Source organism: Daphnia pulex, chromosome 5 (genome assembly GCF_021134715.1).
Source record: "Daphnia pulex isolate KAP4 chromosome 5, ASM2113471v1".
In the NCBI taxonomy this organism is placed as follows: domain Eukaryota; kingdom Metazoa; phylum Arthropoda; class Branchiopoda; order Diplostraca; family Daphniidae; genus Daphnia; species Daphnia pulex.
This window is the reverse complement of record NC_060021.1, coordinates 6,572,678-6,599,089: the sequence shown is the minus strand read 5'-3', so window position 1 is coordinate 6,599,089 and position 26,412 is coordinate 6,572,678. Positions and strand designations below refer to the sequence as shown.

The window sequence follows — 26,412 nt, the reverse complement described above, 5'->3', positions numbered from 1 at the left end:
ATTTTAATTTTTTATTGCAACATGCACTTTAAATGGGTGATCATATGGTGGTGAATCGGTGATCTCGAAGTTTCCGCAAGCACATTTTTATTTAGGCTAAGCGCACGCTCGTCTTCTGTTTCACATTCAGTCTTACTATCGTCGGCAAGCGTTGCACGTGGGAACTACTCAGCTACATTAAAGTTTAATTCACCTAAAAAGTAAGTTTTGGACGTTAATTATCATCTGTTAAAATTAGTAGATGTCAATAGTCAGTTCCTCAGTGTTACCGGCTTAAAATATGGATTATTTAAGTCTTTTTTTCTGTTAAAAGTTACCAGTACATAGCGTTAGCAGCGTGTTATCCATTATCTAACAGATCTGTAACTTTTTTTATTACTTTAGAGATGTATCGCCTACCAAGTCTTCTGAGAACAGCAGCTCTTCGCCAGATCGCTCCTCAAGCATACAGAAATTATGCTAAAGATGTTCGATTTGGAGCTGATGTACGAGCCTTAATGTTGCAGGGAGTAGATGTTCTTGCTGATGCAGTTGCTGTAACCATGGGTCCCAAGGTAATTTCAAAATTAGATTTGCACTTCAATTCGGACTACCACTTACAATTTGTTGCTTCTATTTACAGGGACGTAATGTTATTCTAGAACAATCATGGGGCTCACCTAAAATCACTAAGGATGGTGTTACTGTAGCAAAGGGTATCGAATTGAAAGACAAATTCCAAAACATTGGGGCCAAGTTAGTTCAAGACGTAGCAAATAATACAAATGAATCTGCTGGTGACGGAACAACTGCTGCAACAGTCTTGGCTCGCTCCATTGCTAAGGAAGGATTTGAAAAGATAACAAAAGGTGCCAATCCTGTTGAAGTTCGTCGTGGTGTCATGCTTGCTGTTGATGCTGTTATTGAAAACTTGAGAGCCATGTCCAAACAGGTTACTACTCCAGAAGAAATTGCTCAGGTAACTAATGAGACAATTCATTTTTGAATTAATGTTAACTGGAATTCCTTTCGTTCAGGTTGCTACCATTTCTGCTAATGGTGATGAATCAGTTGGTAAACTGATTTCTCAAGCAATGAACAAAGTTGGACGAGAGGGAGTCATTACTGTCAAAGATGGAAAAACTTTGATTGATGAACTTGAAGTCATCGAAGGCATGAAATTCGACCGTGGTTACATTTCACCCTACTTTATTAACACAGCAAAGGGCGCTAAAGTAGAATATCAAGATGCGTTGGTCTTGTTGAGTGAGAAGAAGATTTCTTCCATTCAATCCATCATTCCTGCTTTGGAACTCGCCAATCAACACCGCAAACCCCTAGTCATTATTGCGGAAGACATCGATGGCGAAGCTCTTAGCACTCTTGTTGTTAACAGGTAAAAGTTTCTTACCTACATTTTTTAAAGAAATTGTAAATTAACGAAAGTGTTTTTCAGACTGAAGATTGGACTCCAGGTAGTTGCAGTTAAAGCCCCAGGATTTGGCGACAACCGCAAAAATACGCTTCACGATATGGCCAATGCTACAGGTGGCTTGGTCTTTGGTGATGAAGCAAATCTCGTCAAGCTCGAAGATATTCAGCTGCACGACTTTGGTCAGGTTGGAGAAGTGGTTGTTACTAAAGACGACACTCTGTTGTTGAGAGGTAAAGGCCGCAAAGAAGACATCGCCCAGCGTGTTACCCAAATCAAGGATCAAATTGCCGAAACAACATCAGAATACGAAAAGGAGAAGCTGCAGGAAAGGTTAGCCAAACTCGCCTCTGGAGTTGCTGTCCTTAAGGTATAATATTCTCTCAATAAAGCTCCACGGGTCATTTTCTAATGTTTTAATTCTTTAGATTGGTGGATCAAGCGAAGTTGAAGTGAACGAGAAAAAGGATCGTGTTAACGATGCACTCTGCGCCACCCGAGCTGCCGTTGAGGAGGGTATCGTTCCTGGTGGCGGAACTGCTCTACTTCGCTGTATTCCTATTTTGGACAAGCTGTCCTATGCAAATGAAGATCAAAAAGTTGGCATCGACATTATTCGTCGCGCTTTGAGGATGCCTTGCATGACTATTGCTAAAAACGCTGGAGTTGATGCTTCCGTCGTCGTCTCTAAAGTTATGGACTCTGAAGCTTCCATTGGTTATGATGCCCTCCGAAATGAGTACGTCAACATGATTGAACGCGGTATTATTGACCCTACTAAAGTTGTCCGAACATCTCTTACTGATGCCGCTGGAGTTGCATCCCTCCTCACAACAGCAGAATGTGTTGTTTGTGAAATCCCCAAAGAAGAGAAGGCCGATGGCGGCATGGGAGGAATGGGCGGAATGGGAGGCATGGGTGGTATGGGAGGTATGGGCGGAATGATGTAACGTCCCAAATCCAAGTCAATTTCTGTTCCAACCTTTCATGTTACTTACCTTCTTGATTGTAGTGGTGTTGTCAAGTTGTATAGCGGTAATTTTGGAGATTTTCATTCCTCTTGTTTGACATCCCAGTTTATGTAATCATGTTACTGCTGTTCAATCTTGAGTCATTCATCGATCTGGAAGGCACAATTATCAGCTCTACAGCGTAGTATTGGACACGTATGAATCACTCGTGATAGGAGACACTACTGTCGTTTTTTTTTCGTAGTAAATCATTATAAAGTCTTACTTTCTAAAAAAAAAAAAAAAAATACATGAACAGTTTTTTGTAAAACCTTCTATGTTTTTGAAAGAGAAGGAAGGTAAAGGGTATAGTTTGGGTTGAATCATCTGGAATTCATCGATAAAAAATTGCTAAATAAATTGCAATGAACGTAAAAGTTAACAACTGACGTTTATTCGGTTAAATTTTGAAACAAATTACATAAAATATTTCTAGTGTAGTTGGATAAAATAACCAATCTCAGGACAAGGACTTTACTAACAAATGGTCGTTTTTCAATTAAAATAAAACAAGCCCTTCCTAAAGGGTATCATAAAATGACCTTAAGAATTCAGATTAAAATTGATGCAGTCATTAAGTTTTGCGCAAGCACAACGAATTGAAAATGCACATTGCTCATAGAAAATATGATTTCATTCCAAATCAGTAATGAAATTTCTGAATTAAAAATTAATTGTTATAGCTTTAAAAGTGCATTAAACTTTAACGTGTCCTTGAATTTTCCCGTAAAAATTCGCATTTCCCTTCCCTTTTACTGCCTGGGGGATTTAGGACGACGGTGGACAAACGAACTAAAATATTTAGCTATCTGGCAACACGTAACCGTCTCTCTTTGGTGTCTGCCATTGCCGAATCGCGTGTCAATTTCTACCCTCAGTCGGTTTCTTCCTTTCAGACCTGATAAAATAATCATGGCTTTCGGCGATCTTAAAACTGAAAATGGTGTTAAGGCCCTTAACGAATTCCTAGCCGATAGAAGTTACATTGAAGGGTAAGTTTTTCACTTTATTTTAAGTATGTGTTGCCGGGTACAATAGAACTGTTTCTTGAGCATGCTTTCCGTTTCGTTATATCTAAAAATATGTCGATGTTATATTCTTGTGTATAGATATGAACCGTCTCAGGCGGACGTGACCACCTTCCAAGCTTTAGGAAAGGCCCCTGCCAGCAGCTTCCCACATGCTCTCCGCTGGTACAACCACATTAAATCATTTGGGTCTGAAACCAGCAAATTCCCAGGTGCCAAATCTGCTGCTGCAGCCCCAGCCAGCAAACCAGCCGATGATGATGATGATGATGTTGACTTGTTTGGATCTGATGACGAAGAGGTACTAACCATAGGCAAATCCCTCAGTTAATGAGTATTAACAGAAATTTCCGCTGTAGGATGAGGCTGCTGAGAAGATCAAGGCAGAAAGAATTAAAGCCTACAGTGAAAAGAAATCCAAGAAACCTGCGCTTATTCCCAAGTCCTCAATTGTCCTAGATGTTAAACCCTGGGATGATGAGACAGACATGGAAGCCATGGAGAAAGCTGTAAAAACCATCACATGTGATGGTCTTATTTGGGGACAGTGTAAGTATTTTCAATGAAACACATTTTTTACAGCCAATTAAAACTGTATTGTTTATTCAGGTAAATTTGTACCATTGGCATATGGTATCAAGAAGCTCCAAATCGGATGCGTCATTGAAGATGACAAAGTTTCTGTTGACTGGCTTACAGAGGAAATTCAGAACTTCGAAGATTTGGTCCAATCAGTCGATATTGCCGCTTTCAATAAAATTTAAATAAAATCATTGTGTCGGAGCTGAGCCGGCTCGTGTTATCAGATATTTTGAATGCTAATCGTGCAAAGTGCCTGGCTCCACAATTACTGGCTGATTGAAATAAACATGCTGGGTTGTTACTCATAGTACACTTCATTTGCCATCATATTATGAATAGATTCCGTAATGCTCAAGCCTAGTTCATGTGGTTAAAGGGAATGTCGATTACACGAAAGAAGAATTCTTAGTTAGCTTTAAACCTTTTAATTAAGTCAGGGGTATGGAGAGAAATTCTCTCCATATCCCTGATAAAGAGTTTAAGACGTGTTCATCAGCTCAGCTGTTTTAAAAAGAGAAGTTAAGTTACAGAAACTTGGCAACAGTGTTGTGTTTACATGCTTCGTGATGTAGTCTCGACCAAAAATGTGTTTAGTTCTTCAGTGTCGTACTAACGTACTACATGAAAATTTAGTGAGTTCATCTGTTAGATAAGTTGTGCCTGAAATGTTTCATCATAAGAAAAGGGAGTTTTGAGAGAAGGTAGGGAAGTTTATGTAACTCTTGTTTCTTGTAGGCTATGTTTATTGGCCAAGGATTATTTTTAAATTTATGACTGAGACACAAAATTGTAGTGATTAGTATGCTAAAATTACGACTAAAGAAAGGTAAAGGTGCCACAATTGGTTGTGATTATTTGGATTATTTTTTAAATTTAGTGACTGACAACTCACATGTGGCATTAATAGTCATTTTAAAAAATCAGGACTTTAAAGTTTTTATGTTTGAATTTGATTTTAGCATGAGGATTCTCAAACTTTCTGTTAGTATTATTTATTAGTAGTTTATACTAGCAAATTAGCAATTACTAAAAAAAAATCTTTTTGCTTCAAGGAGTGAACTGCATACCAGTTAACCAGCAGCTTTGTGCTTAGGTTTAGCATGTACCACCTTATTACAAATTTTGGATGTGTTTTGAAGCTACTGACCAATAACTCAAAATTTGTTGATCAAATTATGTTGACATACTGCTGCCAATATTAAAATTAAGATTCTACAGACACTAGATAAAAAATAACTGCAATTTAAAAGTTCAGTGTATTTTAACTGAGAATACCGTTTGAAATATCTGCGTAATCCGCATGTCACCACAACAATTTCAATTTTGAAAGATAAAATATGCAAACTTGTTTTTGACTTGCTCCCTTGGATCGCATTCGTACACTCTCATGACTCGCATTTAAAGCATTGGTACATGGTATTCTGGTAAATCAAAAATAAGTGGTCTTGTTTTAGGTGGAACCGATTTTCCGGTTTTGTACAGCAATTTAAAAGCCCCAGTCCCGATTGACATTGGTATTCCCATGATGATGCATTCGCTTACTCCCGTAATCTCATCTTCCTGCCCGTAGTATGATGCATCAAATAGATGATCCGAGGTCCTTTCGAACTAGCAATCAAATAGTAATATTGGAATGATAAAATATATTGTATTTATTTGTGTTTTTCTTACCGAAGCTAACATCAGAACCGACTCTTTCATTTTTGCCAATCCATGTCTCGTGATGCCCAAAATTTCACCACGGCAACTCATCAAATCTGAAAGAAGAGCAACGTGCCGGCGATCGACACTCATGCCGTGGCTTTCCATTGTGTATTGAATTTCCTTGGCAATAGTCGCCCTGTATTAATTAAACAATAAATAAATAAGTTTTTATCTAACAAATAAAGAAACAATTTAAATTACTTTGCAGCTTCAATTCCCAAGGTACTGTAGACTTCCAGAATATTGTTTGATGTAGTTGAGGTCCCTTTAACACCGTAGGTCGCCATCACTTCCCGCATGTTGTCACCTTCAACAAGTAGGTAATATCTTGGTGGTTTTCTTGTGTCGTCAATATTGATGACAGCTCGACTGACAGTTGGCAAACCCTGAAGTAATGGAAAATATTTATGCCTTACAATTGTAAATACGAATCTCGACCACGCACCTTGATGACGACTCTGGGTAACGTTTCCTTGAGATGTTGCATAACGTGATACATCGAAGATTTCGAAGATGGAGCAGGTTTGACGATAACGATGGTTTCACTTATGACTTTAATGAAACTAGGCTTTATTTTCAGCTTACATGTGCAGAGGCTGAAATTGGAACATTAACAATTAAATTAATTAAGAAATTTAAATAAAATGAAAAGATTATTAAATTGCCTCCACTGAATCGAATTTGCGTCCACTTCTAATTTAAGCAATCGGATCCTATTCATGTCCAATTTGATCAACATGAAACAATCATCGGGTAAGTAGACTTCCTCGAAATATTCTGTTACCTATAAAAATAAAATTGTTAAAGAAGTTAAAACCCTAAGATGTTCCATTTTTACTTCTCCCAGTGTGGTCTTTTCTATCCTTCCTTTTACTCGTCGAGCATACTCAGGGTCATCATCTTTTAAAAGCTGAGTAGAAATGACTGGCGTACTGATTGCTTTTGAAGCATTAATAATTTCCTTAATCCTGAAATAATTCCATCAAACGAAACTAGTGTCATTAAATGAATTCCAAAAATGGCACTGAATTGGAAAATACCTAGGAACTCCCTGTGTGATGTTCATGGAAGCAACACCAGCAAAATGAAATGTCTTGAGCGTCATTTGAGTACCCGGTTCTCCAATACTCTGGGCGCAAAGTGCTCCAACGGCGGTACCTGGCTCAATTTTAGCCCGTTCATACTTTTCCTTAGAAAAGTCGCAGAATTCCACTAACTGACCAACAGTTATGCGCTCCAGGTGTTTTTCTACTGTAAGTAAAGATCGACCTTCCATTTTGAAAAGCTGCCGTACTTTTTTGATCCGTTTGACTTGGCTCTCAACAAAAACCCTGTACAACAAACGCAACACATTATCATGAATATCAATTGAATTTAAAGAAAATAATAGTAACCGGAGCTCATGTTGAAAGTCAACTCCGAGCATTTTAAAAGAATCCGTGTCCATAATTGTGTTAAACGCTTGTTGCAGTTCAATATCATCCAAAGGTTCTTCATCCGGATAAGGGGAAGCGGCTTTGATATGGTCAAGAGCTCGCTGGAAATCAACAGGGCGATCTTTGGCTTCCATGTAAGTAGGATCTAGCCCATCACCTCCATAAACGAATTGAATAATCTCTCCAGTGGAGTTTCTCACAGTTGAATCGTACTGGCAACAAAGGTCTTCCAACGATTTAACTAGTCGCCGTTGCATGTAACTAAAAAAATACAAAATTTATAACATCATTGAAGTCATTCAGTGCCAATGTCGAATAACCTACCCAGTTTCAGCTGTTTTTACGGCTGTGTCCACCAATCCTTCACGCCCACCCATCGTGTGGAAGAAAAATTCTGTGGGAGTAAGTCCGGAGTAAAAGCTGTTGGAGACAAAACCTTTAGCAGCCGGGATTTTCGAATGTCGCTTGAAATGAGGCAAACTACGATCTTCAAAACCATTGGGCACTCGTTTGCCGTTTAAAGCTTGTTGTCCTACGCAGGCAATCATCTGAGAAATGTTGATGTATGATCCTTTTGAACCACTTTTAGACATGACCAATGGACTATTGCTCGGATGCAGCTCCTTTTTGCACACTTCTCCGGCCTGATCACGAATTCCAGACAGTTCTGTGTTTCAGAAGTAATAATCCAAAATATTAACATATAAGTAATAATTCTGTTCTGACTACTGTTATTTAACAAACCTTTCAAGATTTTTGATTCCAAGGATTCTTCTTCATTGCATCCTGGAAGGCAAGGCAGTTGACCTAAGGTGAGTAAACGAATGTATTCGTCGCACTTGGAATAACCAGTGTCCAAAAGTGTTTGTTTTTCCTTTAGCAAAGTTTTACCTAATTAAAATATCGAAAGAATGTTACGAAACACAACAAATGAATAAACAAAATAAATAATGATTACCAGGAGTTACATCACCGATGCCGATAGAGAATCCTCGGTTCATCATATAATAAGAAGCTACTCGGCAAAGTTTCCACATTGCCTGAATAGCGAAATCCTCTCCGTAGTCGCGAAGAAGTACGTAAAAAATGTTGATTTTTGAACCAGATCCAATGGTAGATTTGTCAACGCATCCTGCTAACACCTCAGAATTACGGACCAACAGAAACCCGTCATTGACGCAAAACTCTTCGTTCTTCTTTGAATACTCTTTTCCTTTGGTTCTCAGGTTAACTTTAATGCGATCTCCAGGATTAGGACGAAGAATCAAACTGAAAATCTGTTTTCCTGACCACAGGGCTGCGGGTTTTTGGATACACGGAGGCGGAAGTTTAATGACCATGTTTACCTCGTCACCTTTTAAAAAGGCAAGTTGATTTAGGTAATGCAAATTGCAAACTGAAAGAAATTAGAGAAACGTACCTGCAAGCATGGATGCAACCATTTGGCAAGTCTTGGCTCGATCAAAGAAAGCATCCTTTAATGTCAGTAAGTAAGCTCCAGTTATGAAATCCTATCATCAATTTAAATTACACCAGTTATTTATAAAACCTTGATTGCAGAAATTATTACCTGAATAGCTGCTATCAATAATTCGCCGTTACGCGGAGTCACTAAATTAAATTTATTTCCCATTAGGATCCAGGCTTCGGCACGAGCTTCTTCTGTTTGAGGAAGATGGAGATTCATCTCGTCACCGTCGAAATCTGCATTGTAGGGTGTACAGACGCACTCATTAAAGCGGAAAGTGCGGTGCGGCAAAATCTTGGCTCGGTGACACATAATGGAAAGTTTATGCAACGACGGCTGACGGTTGAACAAGACGATATCTTCATCCATCATATGCCTTTCAATCAAATCGCCAAGCTGAAAGAAAATGTTTTTTGTTAATCAGCGTTCGTTGTCTTTATTTTATATTAGTTTACCTTGAGATTTCGAGCAAGGCTTTCGCGATTCCCGTACTTGAGAAACTTTTTCAATTCTGAACCTTTTTCTTGCAGATAATTGGCGCCAGGATGGACGTCTGCTCCGTTTCTTACTAATTTTCTCATTAGATCAATATTTGCTTCATTGACACGAGTAGGGAAAGTCAGAATTTTTGCAACCAACTCCGGAACGCCAACTTGATCAATCCGCAAATTGGGGTCAGGCGAAATGACTGTTCTTCCGGAGAAATCGACACGCTTCCCCGAAAGATTTCCACGAAACCGTCCTTGTTTTCCCTTTAGGCGTTGAACTAGACCACGAGATGGTTTTTTGGGTTGCATATTCAAGGGAATTCCGGATAATTCACTGTTGATGTAAAGTGCACATTGTAACTGCAAAAAATCCCAGTCTTCTAGAATCATTTGGCTTTTTGCACCCGAGAGACGGTGTTTAACAATGACATCATTCAGGAAGACAATTTCTGTTAGTTTCATTGTCAAATCATCCTCGTTTGTCCCCGATTTCAAATCGGACACTACAGAAGGTCGAATGCAAACAGGAGGAACTGGAACACGGGTGAGAATCATGTCCTTTGGATGCCCATGTTCAGGATTCATCACCAAAAATTGGATATCTTCGTCTGGAATTCTCTCAAACAGATGAAGTACTTCAAGTGGATTTAACATTTTAACCAAGCCAGATGACAACATTGGTTCAATCTCCTTGTTGAACTGCACAGCATTCTCATAAGCCACTAACTCATTTTTTAAAATAACGTTGTCTTTCTTGATACTTCTAAATTTTTCATGGGATATCTTCAGCATGCCACACTTTTTCACCATGCCATTGATGTCATTGCAGTTTGGGCAGCGTGTTACTTTTTTGCATACTTCTTGAATTTGCTTCCTCAGTGCTTTCTTATTTAGATAAGGTATTTTTGAACCCTTTAGTTTGGCTCTGTAAATTTTTCTCATCTTTTCATTAAGCATTACATGAGAGCAAGATTTGCAAATTGTTTGCAAGATAGTAATTACAGCCTTGAAGTATCCAACATGGAAAACTGGAAGTTCCAAATCAATGTAACCAAAATGGCCTACACATTCTGTCAGCCCTTTTCCGCAAGTACCACATATTGCATCTTTAACACTCATCCCCTATGAAAAAATAGCAGTTAAGTGTGGATCTCTTTAAATATTTAAAGAGTAAATTACCATTCTTCTGTCCAACATTCCATACTGCATAGGTGTTCGTCCAGCATCTCGGTTATACAAATTCTGAGCTACCACTTGAATGTGAGATTGCTGTTGTATTTGTTGCGGACTTTCAATTCCAAAGCTTACTCTTGCTCTAAAAGTACATAATCGTATTTAATCTTCTATACCTATACTAATGTGAATTAGAATTTTGAGTGTTAAAAAAACTTACATTTTTCTAATAACGTCAGTCTCACGGTATTGCTCCTTCACCATCGTTAAAACTAGTTTTCAATCATCCACTTGAAATAGTTTAAAATGATAAAATAATTGAAATGAAGAAATAAAAAGCACGTGTTACACCGGCATCGATCAGACGAATTATTGATGGCAGGAAAAGACTAAAGAGTGATGAGCTTTTTTTCTTTTCGTAATGAATTCGTCGTCAACTAGTGTTGACTATGTTGACTATCTAAGTAAGTTAACAAACGCAGCCCCTAGGTGGCACTTTACAGCAAAACGAAACGAAATGTCTTGAAGTTGAAAGATGGATTTCAATGTTGGCGTTTTTTCAGAGAAATCTTCGATTTTAATTGATGGTGGAGATAGATTTGGTGTGTCCGCAATTCATTGGGACCTTCAGGAAGAGCTGCTTTGGGTTGGTAATCAAGGAGGACATGTCACTAGTTATTATGGCTCTTCTCTACACAAATACACATCATTCCAAGTTCATGCATCTCAAGAAGTCAGACAGATGATTTCTTTTGATGCTGGTTTACTTATAGTAACCCCAAACACTCTTAGATGCCAACAAAGGAGAGGTGTCCCATTATTCACTTACAGGTTTGCATAATTGAGTGTAAATTTTCTAAATTGTTTACGTAAGAAAATCATCCACAATATATCATAAAAATAACAATTTAATATAAACTTCTTCTAGCTCAAGTACTTGTGAAGATCTACAATGCTTGTTACAAACAGGGCCCACAACAGTTCTACTTGGAGGACACCAACCGCTGGTAGTAGAATTTGACCTTGTGACAGCGAAGGAAACAACAAAAGTAAAGTGAAGTTAAAAACCATAACCTCCATAACATTTATGATAAATATATTTCTATTGGTTTATTAGTTTGATGTAGGAGAAAAGGGATGTGCAATTCTGAGACGACACCCTAGATTTATCTGCTCAGGTACAAAAATTCTTATGAAATACACAAATAAAAATTCATCCTTCCTTAAATAACTAGGTGACGCTAGTGGATGCGTATCATTAAGAGATCCTCGAACTTTACGTGAAGAGCATAAATTTGTAGCACATACTGAAAGCCTTTCAGATTTTGATGTTCATAACAACTTGATTGTGACTTGTGGGTTTTCATCCAGGTAATTTTTCTATATTATATAACAGAAGTAAGTTAAATTATCCAGTTGTACTTATTAAATAGGCAGGGAGGTGTGGTTTCGGATCGCTTTTTGAAAATTTACGATGTTAGAATGTTACGAGCTCTCAGTCCAGTTCCTGTGGTCGGAGAACCATTTCTATTGCGGTTCTTACCAGCATTCTCGTCCCAATTGGCGGTTATCTCTGCCATGGGACAGTTACAGGTTCTTGATGCAGCTGCTCCTGCATCTTCAGCTCTTCAACTTTTCCAAGTGAATAACGAGGGTGCTATGTGCATGGCTCTTGAAGTTTCATCTTCTTGCCAATGCTTAGCTGTGGGGGATGCCGGTGGATATGTTCACACCTTTGCATCAAACGCATCAGCTTTATTTAACAGCTTTTCTCGACCGACGGAATTTGCCGATCCAGTAGAATCCCTTCCGGTTTCGATCGCCATGGACGATACTACGACGCCACTCACTTCAATCCCTTTCCCCTTAGAACACAATTCGCCGCTGCTATCAGATTGGCCGGAACAGTTTACCCGCAGGAGATTCCGTAAAGTTCCACCTATTGATCATGCTATTCTGTCAAATATGCGCATGGTAGGCACTATTGGTTATGCTCCAAGTCCAGCTGATCATAGACCTAATCAAGTGGCCTACTCAGCCGAAAAACGAACACAACGTGGTCAGAAACATTCGGGAACGGATTCAACACATTCAAAGGGTTAGTCTGAATTAATTTTTCACAATTTTTATGTTTTCACCATTTTTAGCCAATTTCCCTTACAGAAGATACTGAATGCTATCAAGTGTGGAAACGATATCGTCATATCGAGATGAGGTACACAAAGGGTGGCCTTGACGAAAATGAGTTAGCTCGTTACAATTCCACGCCCCTCTGCGGTTTGGATAATACACTTCCTTATTCATATGCAAACTCTTTGCTGCAGGTATGAGTCTGATTGCTTACATTTTGATCTGTGCATTTTGACTGTTCGTTTCTTAATTGAAGGTGTTATATTTCATTCCGGAATTACGTCATTGTCTTCTTGAGCATTCCTGCAACCGAGAATTTTGTCTTGCCTGTGAGCTGTCATTCCTTTTTCATATGCTGGATGTTGGTAGAAATCAAGATCCTACTAGTACTCCAGTTACAGTCCAACCATCTAATTTTCTTCGGGCTTTCCGCACTCTTCCCGAAGCTTCGGCAATGGGACTGTTGATGGCAGAAAATCATCCTGAAATAAAGATAAAAAGTACACTTCCTAGGCTTGCTCAGGTAATTTTCAGTTATATATTAGTTTCTCTTTGTGACACTGATTCAAAATATTTGTAAATTTAATGTTACAGAGCTGGGCTCGTTTTATTCTTCAACAACTTAGCAGCGAAACCTTGCCTCAAAGCAAGATAACAAAAGAATCGACCACAATTACAAGTAATTTAGTAGAATTTAACGGAGAAGGTACGGAAAATTCTATTAAACCGGAAAGAGATGTTTCACCTTCTGAGGATGGTCTGTCACCAGTGTCTCCTATCTCTAAACTGTTTGGTGTTGAACAAGAGCAGATTAGCCGCTGCACAAAATGTGGAAGCGAAAATTCTAAAACTTCGCCTGTGCTTCTCTCTTCCCTTACTCTGCAAGATGTGGAGGGTTAGTGACATATATTTTTTATTATACCTAATTTACAAGGCACTTTGTCTATATTTTACTCACTCGATCAATAGATGAACACAGCTTCGAACATGTACTTGAAAAGAGTTTTGACGTAGCAAGTGTGACTCCGGCCTGGTGTGAAGTTTGTCAAAAATATCAAGCAACTCAGCAAAGAAGACGTTGTCTAACATTACCGCCAGTTCTTGCTCTGTCCTGTGCTAACGATACCTATAAAGGTTTTCGATTTTGGTCAGATCAACTACAAGTAAACTTTTAATATTCATAATGCACAGTTTAACACGAAACTAATAATTCGTTTACTCAGTGTTTTTTAGACCCTGAACTATTCGATGGATCAGATTTGACAGAAGGGGCGTCCGTCCAGTCTGGGCAAGGAAAGCCTTGTAGATATGGGCTTGAATGCACACGGCCGAACTGTAAGTTTGGACACGGAGGACAACCTTTGAGGCATAGTGCAAGCTTTACAGGAATATCTTCAAATCATTGGGTCCCGTCTCAGCTCCGTTTTAAAGTTCAACCGGAAGGAGGACTTGTTTGTCTGAAACCCGATCAAAATCAGGAAGGGTTTTTATCGGTCAGTGAAAATTTCTGACGAATGGTTTTTAGTTCCTTCTTAGTAATAACTGATATTTATATTATCATTCTTTTTTTTTTTTGTAGTATTCTCTTGTTGCTGCGGTATGTTGGATTGACGAATCCAAACTGGATGCAAAACACCATGGAAAATGGCACTTAGTTTCAACAATTCAAATTCCTCCTGGTTATTTATCTTCAGAAACTGTAATTAACTTGTTTACTTTTTGCATCAGTTCATATCCAAATCAGGCTATACAAAACATTTCGCGTTTCAGTCTCCAGAAGAGAACAACTCCAGCAATTGGTACGTCTTTAATGATTTTGCTGTTAATCCTATCAACCCGGACGAGGCAATTTCTTTTTTTCCTGATTGGAAACTTCCGTGTCTCTTGTTTTATTCAGTAAGTAATTTCTCTACTTTTTCATTGCTGATCAAATAAGAAATTAATCTGATACTATTATCAATAACATTTTCAGAAGAATGAAACAACAAATTGTTCCATCTTAACTGATCGACCTTTAAGCAATCCAATCACTGCTGACGTGTTTAAAGAGGACAAATCGTTGGCTCAGAAATCGGAGTGCTTGCAAAGAATATCATTTCTTCCGCTGGTAAAATTTGGTTATAATTTAATGTCCTCGATTTTTATAATTTAGCTCTGTGTTTTTTTAAGGCGACGGACGAGATGCCCGGAAATGGGGATTTAGTGGCCATGGACGCCGAATTCGTCACGCTGAATCAAGAAGAAGCCGAATTGCGCAGCGACGGGAAATCAACCACTGTACGACCAAGTCAAATGTCGGTTGCTCGCGTCACTGTTATCAGAGGGTAAAAGCTATTGAACTTGCAACATATTCTTCAACTTCATATTTCGTGTCAACACTACCTAAATGTGGTTATTGGGCTATAAGCTTGGTTCGTACTTCTATCTTTTTTGCAATTTTCTGAACCTATTTTATCCCACTTCCTTTTCCCCCTCTCATCTTCCTCAATGTCCAATAACTTATTTCTTGGCTCTGGATGAAAATAATAATTGTCTGTCATCTCTCCTCCTACGGGTCCGTATTGTATACGACTTGTGCTTTCTGCTTCGATTTTAAAGGCTTCGCAGCAACGGTTTATCTTGGACGAGTATTGAATATTCGAGGTGAGAAAGTTCTTTGTGAGCAAAACCTGTGATTCTTCTGTTTTTCCCTGAGCTTTGTTCTCTGCTTTAGTAATGAATTCTACCGTTTAAAAGTCTTAATGATTCTTAATTCGGCTTTAGTCAAGGTAACATGGAAGGGTTACCTTTTATCGACGACTACATCGCCACTCAAGATCAAGTAGTTGACTACTTGACGAAATTTTCTGGGATCCAGCCAGGCGACCTGGATGTCGCCTCCTCGTCGAAGCATTTGACTACCTTGAAGTCGACTTATTTAAAGCTACGCTTCTTGGTCGACAATGGTGTGACATTTGTCGGCCACGGACTGAAGAACGATTTTAGGTAAAGTTAAATTTCACAAAAAATTATAGTTCTGCCGAATAATTAAGTGTTACTTCGAAATTTTTAGAGTTATAAATCTTCTAGTACCTTCAAATCAAGTAATCGACACCGTCCATTTATTTCATTTGCCTCACCAACGTATGATATCGCTTCGATTTTTGGCGTGGCATTTCCTTAGTAAGTTTTATTCATCTCTTTAGTTTTTGAGTGTGTAAATGAACATTAATTTTTGTAGATTTGAAAATCCAATCTGTCACTCACGATTCTGTTGAGGATGCTCGAACAGCCCTGCGTCTTTATCGTCGCTATCAAGAACTAAAGGCCAAGGGTGATGAATTTTTTAATGAATCCCTCCAGGTGAATACTTAAGTCATTCGTAAGTTTAATTATGAATGTAATAAAACATGACATTTTGTGTAGGAACTTTATAATGTCGGACGTCGCTTACAATGGATGGTTCCTGGAATGGACGAGGAATAACAGAGTGCTCAATTTTAATTTTCTTTTGTTCGCTTTCGTGTTTGCAGCCAGAATAAATAATCTTGTTTTCTAACAAAAATCTAGCCAAAAAAACAAACAAACAAACAAAAAACATACAAAACATACAATTTTTTTTTTGTGTGATCCAGCATTCAAATCGCTAGACTGATTTAAATACTGTATTTCGTACAATAGATGCTAGTCATGCTCAAGCTACTATATAATCACAATTTTAAAAAATTCAATAAGTGATGCAATCAAAGCGAAATCAAAGCGAGCATTTAAGCGCATTTAAGTTTTATCGGATTATCGGAGGAAGAATGGAAGATGTAACCCATTAAAGAAACTCAAGAAACGTCGAAATGTTGCCTATTCAAAATGTTACTGCTGAAAAATGACATTGGTCTTCCGTATGGAGCAGTCTATAACATCCACGTTTCCATCTTAAACGCTGTACGCTGATTGGGCCATTTTGGACACAAATTTGATGGCAACGCAGGATGTTTAGACTGCTCCATTACTCATCAATCTCGCATTCCCGCATTCCGCACTTTACCCACATTGCCACATAAACATCACACTTTACCATTCATGTAAACATTAACAAGGAAGTTCTGTCGGTTCTGATATGGCAGATTCAAAACATTTCTTAACGTGTTTCATTTGTGGCACATTCGAGATAGAAAATAAAAAATTTGCAGCGTTTGGTGTTACTTTTGAAAGGTTCAGCGAGTGGAAAGACAAAGTTAAAGGACTTAAAATCGGATCAAAACTTTGTCAGGTCCATTTCGACTCAGAAGACATAATTAAGGGGAAATACATTTTTAATCAATTTTATCCCCTTAAAGTTTATAGACTTTCAAAAGACGCGATCCCAAAACATTTTCTAAGTAACTGCGCTGAAATCTTTTCATTTGATTACTGATCCTTAATCCTTATTACATTTGTTATTCATAATGCAGGTACTAATAAGTCTGGGGATAAGAAGACCAGAACAATTTTTCCTGAAAAAAATGTCAGTTCAACAGAAATAGGTAATAATCAACCTCTACTTGTACATGTATTTACCTCAAAATTCTCATGTAATGGCTTATGTAAATAGCTTGCCGGCAGAGCAATGAAAAATCACAACCATTGCTGTCAAAAAATGTCATTGCTTACAAAAGTAAATACTCAAAAACAAATCATCAATCTTCCACTGATTCAAGTGTCGCTCCACCATGCAGGAAGGATCCAATTGATGATGAGGTGAAAACCTTCCATTGCTTTCTTTTCATGTGATGTTTGACTGATAATTTTTTTCCCTTACAGGCTCAAAAATTGTCATGTTCTTCCTTGAATAAAGGTGTTTCCCAAGTGAATAATGAAGCCTCTCCAGCAGAACAACTTCTTGCTGTCTTGGAAGATCACAATTATAAAGTAGGTTCGTTTCATATATTTAGAACTTTTGAAAATGTCTATATTATTTTATTATCAATATATTTCAGAAGAGAGAATCTACCCTATCAGAGTTAGACAAAGAAATAGATGGTAGATTTCTCGGCAATGATCTTCTGTCTTTAGTACGTGCGCCAGTAATAACAACAACCGAAGATCGTTTTGATTATTCGTTACATGCTAATGAATCATCATTAACATCATCCATTCAAAAATCAAATGATCCTTCGGAATTGGTCATTGACACCTGTTTAAATAATGAAATCGCTGTACTGCAATCTTCCTTGATCGTCGACACTGTGCCCCAATGTACCATCACCACGAAAGTGAAGAAAAGGTCCTGTCCGACCGGGGGAAAAAATCAACTACCGTCATCTTTATATACTTGCTCTAATTGCAAAAGTAAAGTATCTTGTAAGTGTTGTAAAATACTAGTAGCCAAATATGAAGCACTGCTTTTGAAAATGGGAACACTAAAACGAAAACTAAAAGCCGCACAGCAACGAGAAAAAAGAATAAAAGAGCGTGAAAAGGTAAAGAAAAAAAAAACACATTTTGAGTTACCTTTTAGCTGTTTCAAATTAAAATAGTTTGTTATATATTTTACTTTTTTTTAGATTAACATGTTAGTAAATCACCAATTGAAAAGCAAAATTGAGAAACTGAAGGCCGGCCAACTTAATGCGCAGATTGCAGACCTTACTGATCAGAGGTAATAATAAGTTAATAACTAATAAGATATAAAATGAGTTGAACAAATCCCTTGAAAAACATATTGAAACTAACTTATCTTAGTTACAAAATTTCCTTATTATATTTAAAATATTTATGTTTATGTGAAAAAATTATTGATAAATTATTTTTTTTTACAGCAAGAGTAATAATAAAAACCTGTAGGCCTATCACCAAGCGAAAGACGGTGCTAAATTCAAAATTCGAGATAGCACGCGGAATGACCTATGATGACGGATTCTTAAAGCAATGCATGCATACAGCCTAAGCAAACGAGCACCATTGCCTATAAGTTCATTTCTATAAGTTCAGAAGGCCTTTTTCCATTGCCTTCAATTAGGGCTCAAATTCGGAAAATGTTAAACAAATCTGCTGATCATAATGTTTAAGCTGATGGTGATATTCAAGTGACAATAATTTCAGGTCCATCAGCCAACAACCTGGAAAATGTGGAAATCAAATGAATTGTTTAAAAATGTAAATTACAGGAGAGGAAAATAAAAACGAAATCCTATGATTTGATACTTAACATAGATTTAGGTATTAAAGGGGTAACTGTAAGATGATCTTTTATGTAATAATATACAAGATTTTTTTACAAAGCTCTAACAAGAAATATTTGCGTGGTGAGTGGTGATGTGTTACGCGTTCACTAAAAGATCGCAGATTGGATCGACAATATTTCACCAAATTGACCGTTCTGCTGGTTTCACGTTCGTTCGCTTCGTTTCACGATGTAACAACAACAATGGCGACACTAGCGACATCTAGTAATGAGTCTTTTACCGCCGCCAACGCCAATAATAGAACCCCAAATATTTTTTATAATTTTTAAAAATTTCTTTGTAAGCGACAGTAGAACTCCAACGACAGTAGAACTCCAAGACATAAAAACCCCATTTTTAAATATTATTTAAAATACCCGACAATAGAACTCCAATAGTTTGAGCTGCGACTATGCAAGTATGCAACTAACTTAAGATTCAAAACTCATTACTAGATGTTGCTAGTGTCGCCATTGTTGTTGTTACATCGTGAAACGAGGCAAAATGGGCGAAACAAATTGTAGTTAATTTATAGGGGAGACCGGGGCTATATGGGACATTTTTTTTTCTTTACTCTGCCATTTATATAAAAATTAGAATTATGAAAAAATAAAAGTATAAGGATGATTCCCTGGCATTTATTAACATTTGGTAATTTTTTTAATTTTTTTCGTTGATACGTTTAAGAGTTATGTGATGAAATGCCTGCATGAAAAAATGCCGAAAAAACAAAAAAATTTGGGTTAAACGGAACAGAGCCAGGGGTAAAATTGAACATCAATTTTCTCTGTAACGGCTTAATTATATTTATTAAATCATGCACTGGTGAAAAGGGAATTCATTTCCCTCTCAGAAGTGCTGAATTTTTATTTATTTTATAAAGTAGAAGTGGCGATACTATCAAAAAAGTTTTTTCGATCATTTTTCCTTTGTTTTTGTTGCCAGGGGGCGTTTTTCTGGAAATAACGTTGATCTGGCAATACCTGTTTTACCCCGTTTTCCATGTCCCGTTTAACCCGAACCCAAACAACATCAAATAAACTAAAATATAACATACTTAGGAACACATTTTTTATAAAATATTAATATTATCTTAAACTAGGAAAAAAACCCTATCAAACAGCTATCTGGGTTTTATAAAAATATAAAAAAAAATATTACTAAAATGAAAAACAAAACGTCGGAAATTTTTTTTCCGATTCCCATTTTTTTGTTTTTCCCATACAACTCGACAAAAAATCGGAAATTCAGGAAAAAAACTTAATATTATAAATATAACATCATTTTACATACGCTGTATGTATTTCGTAATTTTAAGACAAATTGTACATATAAAAATTGCCCTGTACATTTTAGCCCCGTGTCCCACATAGCCCCGGTCTCCCCTACTTATTTTCCTGTGATTTTAATTATCAAATTGAACTTCGTAACTGATGTAGGTTTATCTTGACCTAATTTCTTTATTTTCATACTGAACCAACTTATTTCTTCAAATACTAGATGCATACTGTCAGTCAAGTTGACTTTGCGCTCAGTCACTTTCCATCCAATAGACCCATCATGCTGTCAACAGCTAAAACTAATATTTGAAGCACACAGGTAGTAGAAAACAAATGTTCTGAGATAAGGTATTTCCCCATTACTGCTACCAGACCATTACAATTCAGATTTTCTTAAAACATAGGTATCCTTGGGCATGAACCATAGGATCTTTTCTGAATCTTGCAATTTTGATGGCGTACCCTGCAACAGCATGTTTGTTGTCTTGTATTTTTTCTACTTCTGTTTAGAAGGCAACACAGCTAAGAAATAGGTACAGTTTTATTTCTCGATGAGTAAATTTGTCTAAATTTGTAAATAACGTAGAGAATTTCCTTGTCCCATTCCCACTTGGAGTTTCAGAGACGTGAAGCATATGAAATGAATTACCTGCCATGTGTTTTCACCATGTACCAGATGTCCAGATCTGCTTGATGAAAAACAAATGCCTTACTAAATTCATCACCCATTTGATAAAGGTAAGCATCAATACATCCTTTCACCAAGCAAAGTTACAATACTTCATGACACTGTCCTTATCATCAGGAAATATACCTCAACATGTGGAGTAATGCTGTTGATTGCTGTGAATTCCATTCTTACGATTTTTTCATCATAACATTTCAGTGTGCTTCTTAGAAAAGGTAAAGATTGATATGCTTATTATTCATTGTTTTTATTTTCATTAATGTAAAACATTTTTTTTTACATAGCAGTGATAGCACGCAGTTTCTTTATGGAATCGTGTGGTCCTGGCACGGACATTCTTGTGCCAATGCTGACCTTTGTCCATGGTGGAAGAGGGACTTCCACCAACGTTCTTCTCCATCCTTATCTTCGTGACGCACGCTCATCTAGCTTCACTGCTTCTAAACAAGATTTGTTTTACTTCGACTTCGCGAGTTTCTGGACCGATGTGATCACTTCCGTCCGCTGCTACACACCTGCAGTCACTCACCACGGGATTATGCCCAGGTACCCAACAATTGACTTATTTTCGTAGGTTATCTACTGATAGTGTAGTTGCGTTAAACTCTGTCTGTGTAATACTTTCCAAAATCAGGGCCTTCTTACGCGCAAACAAAGTTTTACTTGGACGTTTCTTTTTTCTAACGCTAGATGGCCGTTCGATAATTTTTAGCTGTCAAAACAGTCAATTTCAGTTACTTTGAACATCTCTTTAAACATTTTCGACAGTTAATTTGTTGAAATATTTAGTGAAACTGACCATTACTATTCCAACAACAAAGCTCACTTGTTAAATTTTCCAAAATTGATTTTTTTTCTACTTCCGGTTTTCTCATTTCAGTCAGTAGTTCAGTAAATATTCATTCGACGCACAAAAGAACCACATATTCGTGATCCTCGTCAAATTTGTGGTAAAGTTCATGTTTTGTTTTGTACGTACGCGTACTTCCGGTTTCGAAAATTTTCCTGAACTTATAGTTCAGGAAAATTCTCGATTTTGGCCAATTTTTGGATTTCGTTTTAATCACACGTAATCGACCCCAAATTTCATGGAGATCACGATTATGTGGTTTAATTTGACGACAGCTCAATGGTTGAGGCGCTGTGGTTACTTCCGGTATACTTCCGGAAATTAAAAAAAAAAAACTAGCAAGTGAGCTGTGTTCTGTTTACAGTTCTCAATATTGCAAGCTTAATTTTAAGTTAAAAAAATTGCATCTTTAAATCTATGAGCTTGAAAACCTGATTATTGTTTCCGATTGTTTCTATCTGTATTATGTAACTTTTATTGGCATGTCACTAAATAATAATTGTTTTGTCTTTATTCATTCAGGTAATGCAGAGGAAACGTCGAGAAGATGGACACCAAAACGTCGCCGGTATCACCAAAATGTCAGCGCGGATCATCATTTGTTGTTGGTAATATGTTTGTGTCAGTGTTAGTTAACCCGTTGGCTGCCACGCCTTTGTTCTCCCCTTGCTCCTAAGCACGGGCCGCGCTGTTCGGCCTCGTGGTTTTGATGCCATGGGGTCGGAGAGTCGCCAAGCCCAAAATTTGCCGCAAGGCGCCTGTTAGGCAATGCACAACCCCCACCCCTCTCCCCTTGTCGATACGGTGATGGATCTTCTCCTGCCACCGTGTCAGCCCGGACTTGTCAGGAATGTCAGCAATGGCAAGTCCCACCTTGGTCATGGATCCTTCAGACATGGCGCGTAGAGTAGTAGAGAGCAACTTACGGGTTGTATGGTGTGGCAGCCAATGGGTTAACTTAATTGTATGTATGTATGTGACTGTAAAATGTGGTAGAATTGTGGGTGGAGGTGGGACAATATAAAACAATTTTTTTTGAAAGTTTTGTGTTCATTGTTTCTTGATTTATACCAAGTTTTGTTTAGGAATTGCATCAAGATTTCTCTTAACTTCAAAGTCTTTCATTTATACAAAGGTCATTTGCTTATCACTTGTAAGATTTGAAAAAATCATTAGTTACAAGTTTCTTTCGTAACTTATCATTGAAACATCATCGCCGAACCACAAGAACATGTCCGTATGCAGAGTGACTAAGACAGTATTCACCTTTATAACATTGAACAATTGACGACTCGGCATACAGGCCTTAAAAACCCAACATCAATAGATAGCTGTCGAAATGTTGAAAGGCTTGAAGTTACTGACAGGTCTTGAAAGAATTACCCGCATTAAAACTTTTATTTTCTCATTAAAGATCAACGATTAATTCCCAGTGACCATGGACCATGGAAATAACCGACAAATATAAATCATCTGAAGTAGAAATTTCGGCTCTATTATTTAGGAAAGTCCTTGTAGAAAATTGCGGAATCGTAGTTTACGGTGTAACATTCGGCTGCCTAAGTGGTGTAGTAACTCGAGGCAGAGTACTGCTTTCGGAGCTTCGGTGAAGCAGGTGGTGATAGCGTAAGTAGTGGTAGTGTATGCTCGGATGCCCTGGTGGTGTAGTACTTTGGATCATCAATGTAGTTGTTTTGAGCAGCGTAGGTTGTGGTGTAGTACTCCGGTGCCTGCGTGGTGTAGGCTGGGGCAACGTAGGTTGTAGTGCACTACTTGAGAACTTCGTTGCTGTAACAAGTTAGATCCTCGGTATAGTAGCTGGCAACAGAATAGTACATGAGAGCATTATTATAGTTAGCTGGAGCATCGTAAGTTGAATTTTAATACTCAGGAGCCTTCGTGGCGTAGTAGAACTTCGTATAGTAAGAAGGTGTTGACGTTGTTGTTTAGGAAGGAGGCGGCGTGGTGAAGGTAGTGAAGCTTGGGGAAGAAAAATACTTCGGAGCTTCTGCGTAATAGCTCGGACCAACATAAACTGTGGTGTAATACTCTGGAGCCTTGGTGGTGTAGCACTTGGGGGCCTCAGTGTAGTGACTGGTTGTTGCGTATGTTGTTGTTCATGCCCGCCATACCCAGGAGAAATCGGCACACCAGTGGTCGACCCAACCATCAACGATACGACACCAACAGCAGCACGCCACCATAGTTAACTAGACAATTTATAAATTCAAACATTAATATTCAATCATGGTACTGGTATATTAACAAATAGAAAAAAAGTTGAGTTGATTCACCACTCTATATAAAATTTTTTACCTTGATTAATCACTCGTAATGCGACGTAGAATGAAGTTGATGACAACTAGTGCACGGCAGTTCCTGTTGCTGTAACGGAAATGCTCACTCGGCTGCTGAATTTTTTCACCTTTTCTCTCCTTTCATACGGCTAGACAGTAAATAATTTGTATATTTAGTAGTTGGCATATTAAAATTCCACACAACAGAATATTTACCCATGATATGTAGTGGTGTAGTGCTCCGGTGCCTTGGCGGTGTAGTGTTGGGGAGCCTCGGTGTAATAAGCTGGAGCAGCGTATGTTTAGTGTAATAATCCGGTGCTTTGGTGGTGTAGTAATTAGTGGCCTCGATATAGCACTCAGGCGCTTTGGTGTAGTATCTCGGGGCAACATAAATTGTGGTGTAATACTGAGCCTTGGCACTGCAGTTGCTGTTGTCGTGTCGGAGATGACCACTCGACTGATTTCTTTCACCTTTTCTATCTTAACTAGAGTAAATAATTTAGATATTTAACAATTGGAATATTTAAACCTCCACGTAACAGAATATTTACCCATGATATGTAGTTGTGCAGTACAGTACTCCTGTGCCTTGGTGGTGTAGTACTTCGGAGCATCGGTGTTTTACTCGAACCTCTGGTAGTGTAGCACGGGGAAGAATAATACTTCGGGGCTTCGGTGTAGTAGCTCAGGCAGCATAAGTTGTAGTACAATGATGTGGAGCCTTGGTGGTGTAGTACTTGGGGGCCCTGATGTAGCAACTGATCGTGTCGTATGTTGTGTAGTAAGGTGGCGGCGTTGCGATTTGTTATCCACCATACCCAGGAGACATTGGTACACCATGGCTGAACCAGCCGTCAACTATACAACACCCAACAGCAGCACGACGCCAAAGTTTACTAGACAATTAATTTTAACATTAATATGAAATAATAACTAGCATGTTAGCAAATAGAAAGTTGATTCACAACTCCAGTAAAACTGTTTACCCATGAAAAAAACTAGCAATTCGACGAAGAATGCAGTTGGTGTAAAATAGTCCACTGCAGTTGCTGTTCCCATGTCGGAGATACGACTGATTTCTACCGCCTTTTCTCTCCTTTTATGCGACTAGACCATAGATAATTTGGATATTCAATAATTGGCATTTTAATACTCCGTGTAACAGAATATGTACCATGATATGTAGTTACGCTAGCCTAATGAGAAATTCAAACACATAAAAATGTGGAATGATACATGTAAAAAGAATATCTACCCATGATTGAAAACTGGTAACACGACGAAGAATGCAGTTGGTGACGAATGGCGCACAGCAGCTCTGGCATATCGGAGATGGTCACTCGACTGATTTCTTTCGCCTTCTCTTTTTCCTTATATACGACTAGACGATTAATAAAATAATTAAAAAATTAAAATGCATAAATAAACTGGCATATTGACGAAGAGAAAAAAAAAACATAGAAATTAATACATAACTCCATGTAACAACAGATAATTTACCCGTGATTGAGAACTGATAATAGCAGATAGCTTAGAGCTGATGGCAAAGAGTGCACTGCAGAGGTTACCGTGTCAGAGATAGTCGCTCGACTGATCCCTGTCAACTTTTCTCTCGCCTTTTATATACGACTTTTTCTCACCCCTCCTCTTAAGCCTTGCGGTTATTTTACCTTCTTGATAATGATGCAAAAGGTCCCGTTCTCACCCAACCTCTACACCACTGCATGACACGTTTTACGTAATGATCTCCATGACCTTCGATTGAAATGCAAACTGGCCTTACCTTCTGCAAGTAGCGTTGCTGGGGATGGGTCTACAAAAGCCAATATCAAAATGAAAACCAAATAGCTTACCCTTTCGGCTATTGTACCTGATTGACAATGTTGAAACACGTGTCGTTCTCACCCAACCTCTAAACCAACACATGCCAGTTTTACGTAATGTTTCTCGTGACCTTCAAGCGTGAAAGACATCCTGTCTGGACAAACTGGCCGACCTGTATGCAGACTGATGACTTGCATGCAAAAAACACGACGAAGATATGCAAAAAATGTAACGAATCTAAAACTCCTCACATACGTTGACTGCAAGGTTACCTCGAGTATGAGTGAAGATTCCCCAGAGTCCAGAACTATTATTCCAAACTGATATCAAGAAGTCGCAAAAGGCCAGTAACAGCAACCAGCGCCAACTCCATTGACCCCAAAACAAAATTCATAACATTCGTGTTTGCACATCTGTTGGAAAGAATAAAATGATTATTGGCTATATGGATTTTGAAAATAAAATTGTTTCCTATTATATATCTATACTCATGTACATATATGTTTCCATGTACAGATCGGGTACATGTACATACACTGATACACATTGCAGGTTATTCACTGGACACTCTTCATGTCACTGAAACTCTAAGCAATGGGACAAGGAAATTATCTATGTTATTTACAAATTCACACAAATTTACCAGTAAGAAATAAAACTCTACCTAACTCTTGGCTGGGTTGCCTTCTAAACAGAAGTAAAAACAGCCACAATGACAAACATGCTGTTGCAGGGTATGCCACCAAAATTGCGAGATTCAGAAAAGATCCTATGGTTCATGAGCAAGAACAGCTGTGATTTATGAAAATCTGAATTGTAATGGTCAGTAGCAGAAAGAATAAAAAAATTCCTTATATCAAT

The 26,412-nt window shown here is 38.0% G+C and overlaps 5 protein-coding genes and 3 long non-coding RNA genes across 11 annotated transcripts; 6 read left to right on the top strand and 2 right to left on the bottom strand.

Moving 5' to 3' along the window:
* The first annotated feature begins 94 nt into the window (after positions 1 to 94).
* On the top strand, positions 95 to 2,515 carry LOC124193351 (heat shock protein 60A-like). The gene is made up of 6 exons (XM_046587123.1): positions 95 to 200; positions 387 to 554; positions 623 to 958; positions 1,017 to 1,375; positions 1,436 to 1,781; positions 1,840 to 2,515. Exons 2-6 carry the CDS (start codon positions 387 to 389, stop codon positions 2,359 to 2,361), a joined length of 1,731 nt encoding a protein of 576 aa, XP_046443079.1. The 5' UTR covers positions 95 to 200; the 3' UTR covers positions 2,362 to 2,515.
* A 696-nt stretch (positions 2,516 to 3,211) lies between these two features.
* Positions 3,212 to 4,332, top strand: LOC124193356 (elongation factor 1-beta-like). Its single transcript, XM_046587133.1, has 4 exons — positions 3,212 to 3,413; positions 3,531 to 3,750; positions 3,809 to 3,998; positions 4,059 to 4,332. The coding sequence occupies exons 1-4, from the start codon at positions 3,334 to 3,336 to the stop codon at positions 4,211 to 4,213; spliced, it is 645 nt and encodes a 214-aa protein (XP_046443089.1). The 5' UTR covers positions 3,212 to 3,333; the 3' UTR covers positions 4,214 to 4,332.
* A 936-nt stretch (positions 4,333 to 5,268) lies between these two features.
* LOC124193347 (DNA-directed RNA polymerase III subunit RPC1-like) lies at positions 5,269 to 10,746 on the bottom strand. The gene is made up of 16 exons (XM_046587115.1): positions 10,521 to 10,746; positions 10,307 to 10,442; positions 9,095 to 10,249; positions 8,742 to 9,035; positions 8,592 to 8,682; positions 8,130 to 8,525; positions 7,916 to 8,062; positions 7,496 to 7,838; positions 7,130 to 7,432; positions 6,776 to 7,066; positions 6,574 to 6,703; positions 6,401 to 6,519; positions 6,181 to 6,331; positions 5,937 to 6,121; positions 5,703 to 5,871; positions 5,269 to 5,639 (listed from the first exon to the last, which is right to left on the bottom strand). Exons 1-16 carry the CDS (start codon positions 10,562 to 10,564, stop codon positions 5,430 to 5,432), a joined length of 4,164 nt encoding a protein of 1,387 aa, XP_046443071.1. The 5' UTR covers positions 10,565 to 10,746; the 3' UTR covers positions 5,269 to 5,429.
* LOC124193359 lies at positions 5,734 to 9,059 on the top strand. Its single transcript, XR_006874193.1, has 2 exons — positions 5,734 to 5,873; positions 5,944 to 9,059. It is a non-coding gene; the product is annotated as an uncharacterized LOC124193359 (long non-coding RNA).
* Positions 10,747 to 10,788: 42 nt separating the features above from the next.
* LOC124193348 (PAN2-PAN3 deadenylation complex catalytic subunit PAN2-like) lies at positions 10,789 to 15,974 on the top strand. 3 transcript variants are annotated; one of them, XM_046587117.1, is made up of 19 exons: positions 10,789 to 11,131; positions 11,229 to 11,349; positions 11,418 to 11,478; positions 11,536 to 11,671; positions 11,734 to 12,398; positions 12,464 to 12,624; positions 12,687 to 12,953; positions 13,025 to 13,325; positions 13,400 to 13,593; positions 13,654 to 13,923; positions 14,010 to 14,129; positions 14,201 to 14,326; positions 14,403 to 14,537; positions 14,600 to 14,754; positions 15,029 to 15,073; positions 15,194 to 15,415; positions 15,483 to 15,592; positions 15,651 to 15,772; positions 15,836 to 15,974. In XM_046587117.1, the coding sequence occupies exons 1-19, from the start codon at positions 10,836 to 10,838 to the stop codon at positions 15,893 to 15,895; spliced, it is 3,567 nt and encodes a 1,188-aa protein (XP_046443073.1). In that variant the 5' UTR covers positions 10,789 to 10,835; the 3' UTR covers positions 15,896 to 15,974. The 3 variants fall into 3 exon arrangements, 2 of the variants coding, with proteins under 2 accessions (XP_046443073.1, XP_046443074.1); XM_046587118.1 differs by lacking the exon at positions 15,029 to 15,073; XR_006874192.1 differs by lacking the exons at positions 15,483 to 15,592; positions 15,651 to 15,772; positions 15,836 to 15,974 and having other exon boundaries at positions 14,600 to 14,841; positions 15,194 to 15,288.
* Positions 15,975 to 16,442: 468 nt separating this feature from the next.
* On the top strand, positions 16,443 to 18,581 carry LOC124193721. The gene is made up of 7 exons (XM_046587688.1): positions 16,443 to 16,785; positions 16,858 to 16,929; positions 16,998 to 17,143; positions 17,207 to 17,314; positions 17,383 to 17,865; positions 17,950 to 18,044; positions 18,205 to 18,581. The coding sequence occupies exons 1-7, from the start codon at positions 16,524 to 16,526 to the stop codon at positions 18,227 to 18,229; spliced, it is 1,191 nt and encodes a 396-aa protein (XP_046443644.1). The 5' UTR covers positions 16,443 to 16,523; the 3' UTR covers positions 18,230 to 18,581.
* A 1,636-nt stretch (positions 18,582 to 20,217) lies between these two features.
* Positions 20,218 to 20,746, top strand: LOC124193776. The gene is made up of 3 exons (XR_006874480.1): positions 20,218 to 20,422; positions 20,506 to 20,627; positions 20,695 to 20,746. It is a non-coding gene; the product is annotated as an uncharacterized LOC124193776 (long non-coding RNA).
* A 2,060-nt stretch (positions 20,747 to 22,806) lies between these two features.
* On the bottom strand, positions 22,807 to 25,443 carry LOC124193804. Of its 2 annotated transcripts, none has more exons than XR_006874490.1 (8): positions 25,398 to 25,443; positions 24,983 to 25,108; positions 24,714 to 24,834; positions 24,279 to 24,623; positions 23,941 to 24,212; positions 23,744 to 23,873; positions 23,315 to 23,637; positions 22,807 to 23,245 (listed from the first exon to the last, which is right to left on the bottom strand). It is a non-coding gene; the product is annotated as an uncharacterized LOC124193804 (long non-coding RNA). The 2 variants fall into 2 exon arrangements; XR_006874489.1 differs by lacking the exon at positions 25,398 to 25,443 and adding an exon at positions 25,228 to 25,389.
* Between the last annotated feature and the right edge of the window lie 969 nt (positions 25,444 to 26,412).

What these genes read in the sequence shown, in the direction of transcription:
- LOC124193351 (XM_046587123.1), top strand. Translation starts at nt 387, where the DNA reads ATGTATCGCCTACCAAGTCTTCTGAGAACAGCAGCTCTTCGCCAGATC. An exon ending in CTGTAACCATGGGTCCCAAG is followed by an intron (nt 555 to 622) that starts GTAATTTCAAAA and finishes TTCTATTTACAG; the next exon opens with GGACGTAATGTTATTCTAGA. An exon ending in AGCACTCTTGTTGTTAACAG is followed by an intron (nt 1,376 to 1,435) that starts GTAAAAGTTTCT and finishes AGTGTTTTTCAG; the next exon opens with ACTGAAGATTGGACTCCAGG.
- LOC124193356 (XM_046587133.1), top strand. Translation starts at nt 3,334, where the DNA reads ATGGCTTTCGGCGATCTTAAAACTGAAAATGGTGTTAAGGCCCTTAAC. An exon ending in GATAGAAGTTACATTGAAGG is followed by an intron (nt 3,414 to 3,530) that starts GTAAGTTTTTCA and finishes TCTTGTGTATAG; the next exon opens with ATATGAACCGTCTCAGGCGG. An exon ending in TGGTCTTATTTGGGGACAGT is followed by an intron (nt 3,999 to 4,058) that starts GTAAGTATTTTC and finishes TTGTTTATTCAG; the next exon opens with GTAAATTTGTACCATTGGCA.
- LOC124193347 (XM_046587115.1), bottom strand. Translation starts at nt 10,564, where the DNA reads ATGGTGAAGGAGCAATACCGTGAGACTGACGTTATTAGAAAAAT. An exon ending in CATCGGTGATGTAACTCCTG is followed by an intron (nt 8,063 to 8,129) that starts GTAATCATTATT and finishes TATTTTAATTAG; the next exon opens with GTAAAACTTTGCTAAAGGAA. An exon ending in TTGGGAATTGAAGCTGCAAA is followed by an intron (nt 5,872 to 5,936) that starts GTAATTTAAATT and finishes TAATTAATACAG; the next exon opens with GGCGACTATTGCCAAGGAAA.
- LOC124193348 (XM_046587117.1), top strand. Translation starts at nt 10,836, where the DNA reads ATGGATTTCAATGTTGGCGTTTTTTCAGAGAAATCTTCGATTTTAATT. An exon ending in GTCCCATTATTCACTTACAG is followed by an intron (nt 11,132 to 11,228) that starts GTTTGCATAATT and finishes AACTTCTTCTAG; the next exon opens with CTCAAGTACTTGTGAAGATC. An exon ending in TACTCTGCAAGATGTGGAGG is followed by an intron (nt 13,326 to 13,399) that starts GTTAGTGACATA and finishes CTCGATCAATAG; the next exon opens with ATGAACACAGCTTCGAACAT.
- LOC124193721 (XM_046587688.1), top strand. Translation starts at nt 16,524, where the DNA reads ATGGCAGATTCAAAACATTTCTTAACGTGTTTCATTTGTGGCACATTC. An exon ending in TGTCAGTTCAACAGAAATAG is followed by an intron (nt 16,930 to 16,997) that starts GTAATAATCAAC and finishes TTATGTAAATAG; the next exon opens with CTTGCCGGCAGAGCAATGAA. An exon ending in GCAGACCTTACTGATCAGAG is followed by an intron (nt 18,045 to 18,204) that starts GTAATAATAAGT and finishes TTTTTTTTACAG; the next exon opens with CAAGAGTAATAATAAAAACC.